This window comes from Arachis ipaensis, chromosome B08, assembly GCF_000816755.2.
Source record: "Arachis ipaensis cultivar K30076 chromosome B08, Araip1.1, whole genome shotgun sequence".
In the NCBI taxonomy this organism is placed as follows: domain Eukaryota; kingdom Viridiplantae; phylum Streptophyta; class Magnoliopsida; order Fabales; family Fabaceae; genus Arachis; species Arachis ipaensis.
The window spans coordinates 5,814,822-5,818,147 of record NC_029792.2 but is presented as its reverse complement, the minus strand read 5'-3'; the positions used below and the strand labels follow the sequence as shown (position 1 = coordinate 5,818,147).

At 34.2% G+C, this 3,326-nt stretch overlaps 1 protein-coding gene across 2 annotated transcripts; it reads right to left on the bottom strand.

Moving 5' to 3' along the window:
* On the bottom strand, positions 1,089 to 3,209 carry LOC107613474 (NAC domain-containing protein 40). 2 transcript variants are annotated; one of them, XM_021108706.1, is made up of 5 exons: positions 2,786 to 3,209; positions 2,446 to 2,699; positions 1,801 to 2,124; positions 1,675 to 1,755; positions 1,089 to 1,570 (listed from the first exon to the last, which is right to left on the bottom strand). In XM_021108706.1, exons 1-5 carry the CDS (start codon positions 2,976 to 2,978, stop codon positions 1,223 to 1,225), a joined length of 1,200 nt encoding a protein of 399 aa, XP_020964365.1. In that variant the 5' UTR covers positions 2,979 to 3,209; the 3' UTR covers positions 1,089 to 1,222. The 2 variants fall into 2 exon arrangements, with proteins under 2 accessions (XP_020964365.1, XP_016170966.1); XM_016315480.2 differs by having other exon boundaries at positions 1,675 to 2,124; positions 2,786 to 3,208.

The window sequence follows — 3,326 nt, the reverse complement described above, 5'->3', positions numbered from 1 at the left end:
TATAGCCATGAAAAAAAAAATTCAAGAATTTTGATAATTGTATTTGATATCTTTTATTGTAAATAAAATTGAATGATAAAATTGGTAGAATGTAAATTAATTTATTAAGTAAACGCAAAAGCTACCATTTGTTGCTTCTGCTGAACGGGAGTTCAAACTTAGAATTATGTTCGCGTTTAGAGGAACAAAGTTAACCAAACAAAAATTACAGCGTTCAAAAATATTGAACGTACTTTTTATGCTTCCAACGTGTTTACCAAACACACACTTAATGTCCAGTATAATTTTCAAAACCAAATTGCAGCTTTTTAAGAGGTTATTTCGCATTAAAAAAATAACTTATATCATACTATTACTACTTTTTATCGCATTTTTATAAAATAAGTATTTTTAGGACTAAAAATCCAAACACAAAATAACTTATTTATAAACTACTTTTAATATAATCATTTATTGTTTAAGCTATTTTTTCAAAAAAAACTTAATTAAAATTTTTACCTAAATTAGACTTAACAAATTAATTATCATATATTTATATATAAATATATATTATTTAATTTATTTTTAATATTTATTTTATATATATATATTCTACCTACATAACCAAGTTGATAGCTACATGATTAATTTATTAATACACCGTTTATGGTATGGGCAAGAATGTGACATAGTATAATATAAGTGGCATTTATTAGAACGGTGTTGCACTTTATAATAAGTAGTGAATATGCATTAAAAGTTCCCGGTTATATGTTATTCGTGGTTGTGGACCAGTACTAACCTTTAAAAATAAACGCAAAATAATGGAAATGGTGCAATTTCCCATATATAAGAGCCAAATATATGATTAACAACATACCCATAAGACCATATCTATCCATCTATCCCAAGATCCTCCTTGCAGCATCAACCACATGCCATTGCCCACACCTTCATACTTGATTGGCGACCCAAGCATGTATGAATAAGGAAGGTGCTAATCAATTGCTTTAGTTTGCTTAATCATATATTTAGTTATTTAATATTAATAATGATGTCAATGCAATTCAACGTTGGTTTAATATATATTCAGATGCACAATAAAGAAATGTAACGAATAATATAATCCTTATCCTTACTATTTTACTATGAAGAGTGCATCATTTGTTTGTAATTTTGTATACAACGTAACATTGATCCAAAGGCTATGCAACGCTAAACACTAATTAATTAATAGTCATAATTAAACTCTAGAGAGGTCTTGAGAATATTGGGCAGTAGTTTGGGACCTCCTAATAAAAAAGAAGCCTAGAGCTAACAAAGTGAAAACGAAGAAAGTGAAGACCACCAAAGGGTATGACAGGAAGGTGTTAATTTTGTTTGATGATTGCTTGGAACATTGACAACCATTTCCCGTTGGAACCCTTGATTTGGGAACCCTTGATTTGGGAACTGTTGATTTGGGAACCCTTAGCCTGATTCTCCTGTTTGCTGTCCCTTGTGGTGGCGATGGCCGTGAGAGTGTTGATTCATCTAACTTGATGATATCATCATTTAGGATCTCTGCATAACAATCCTCTTCTTCATTCACCTACATGTTACCATAATTTTATTCAATTCCATCACACTTTCCAACTACACATCAGAATATATCAAATCATTTTTCTGTTTTTCTTATACAATTGTTCAAGTTACCTGAGGGTGATTTCTGGGATTGGCTACATTGGCTTCATTGGCTTGATTGACTTGATTGGCTTCATTGGCTATATTAACTTCATTGGCTACACTGACTTCATTGGCTTGATTGGCTTCCTTGGCTATATTGGCTACATTAGCTTCAATGGCTTCATTGACTTGATTGATTTCATTGGCTACATTGGCTTCATTTGCTTGATTGGCTTCATTGCCTTCATTGGCAACTCTATGACTGGATTCAATTTGGCCAGTAGTAGATGGAGAACTATTACTACTGCTAGTCCTCTTGGAGCTGCATCCAGTCTCTTTATCTTGAATAGGCACATAAGTGTCCCCTTGAACTGTAACTCCTTCTGAGACTCCACAATCACTATCGTGTGAAGTTCTGTTAGAATGATCACTTGCACGGAATTCTGTATTCCTCTTGAGCCGACAAATTACCAATGAATCCTAATTCAAAACACAAAATTTACTTGTTGCACTTATATGAATACTAGGTTTGATGCCATATAAAGGTAGCCAGTGAATCGGAAGTACATAAATTATTTTTATGAAAATGTATGCTAAATTAGTGTTTACACAAGTCTTATACATAGTTATTTATACGGAGAATTAACACATGCAAAGTGCTATGTACTCTCAAGAATGAAACCAAGATTCACTCTAACTAACTAATTCACAGGTACTTAATCAAATTTTGACTTGTTTAAATCTTGATAATACATGAATTCTCTTACACAATCAACAGAAGAAGAATATCAACGAATTAACCTGAGATTTGTCATTGACGCAGTACTCATGCATAATCCATTCAGTTCTTTCGCCTTTAGGAGCTCGACCGAGATGGAATACCAAAGTGCGTTTGGTACCAATAACATTCTGACCAGACTTTACAACGCGTTCTTTCCCTGTGGCCTTCCAATATCCACATTCAGTTGCCCTTTTACTCTGTGAACCATTGGGATACTTTCTCCCCCGTGGCGAGAAGAAAAACCACTCGTTGTCAGATTGAATGAAGGATTTTCCTGTTTTCAAACATTTTTATAATAAATATTTATGTGGTTCAAGAAATAAGTAGATATATCATTCAAAGAGAAAGAACAAGGCTGACCTGGCAAATCCCAAGGCTCAAATGTGCAAAGCTCAAGCTCCGAAATGACCTGAACACTGTCCTCATCACCGTCCAGCTTTTTCCTGAGGTAATAAGAGATCAACTCCTCGTCAGTGGGACAGAACCTAAAGCCAGGGAATATCGAAGAAGCTGCTATTGACATGTGTGCTTCGCTTGAATCCCTGTCCACCATGATTCGAAGGTGAAGGTAGAAGGGTTTGGTGTCAGAGAGGGTTATATTGTTCTGTTCTTTGCTTGTTTGTGAGTAACAACAACTTGGTATGGCAATTTAGGCTTTTAGACTTTGAGTGAAACAGGGTCGGCTAGGGAACCAAGCAGGTTCGGTGTCATTCTTGTGACGTGCCATTCGCATGTTATCCACTTCGATTACAACTAGTCAGTGCTTCCGCTTTTATCTTTCACCCTCATTCTGACATCCCACCGTTTCCTTAGCTGCTTCATCTCATTTTTTATTTTCTTGTCTTAATCCGATTAAGTATTTGTTTGTATTAACGAATAAAAAATTCATATAAAATTAATT

What these genes read in the sequence shown, in the direction of transcription:
- LOC107613474 (XM_016315480.2), bottom strand. Translation starts at nt 2,978, where the DNA reads ATGGTGGACAGGGATTCAAGCGAAGCACACATGTCAATAGCAGCTTCT. An exon ending in GCGTCAATGACAAATCTCAG is followed by an intron (nt 2,125 to 2,445) that starts GTTAATTCGTTG and finishes GTTTTGAATTAG; the next exon opens with GATTCATTGGTAATTTGTCG. An exon ending in ATCCCAGAAATCACCCTCAG is followed by an intron (nt 1,571 to 1,674) that starts GTAACTTGAACA and finishes GGTAACATGTAG; the next exon opens with GTGAATGAAGAAGAGGATTG.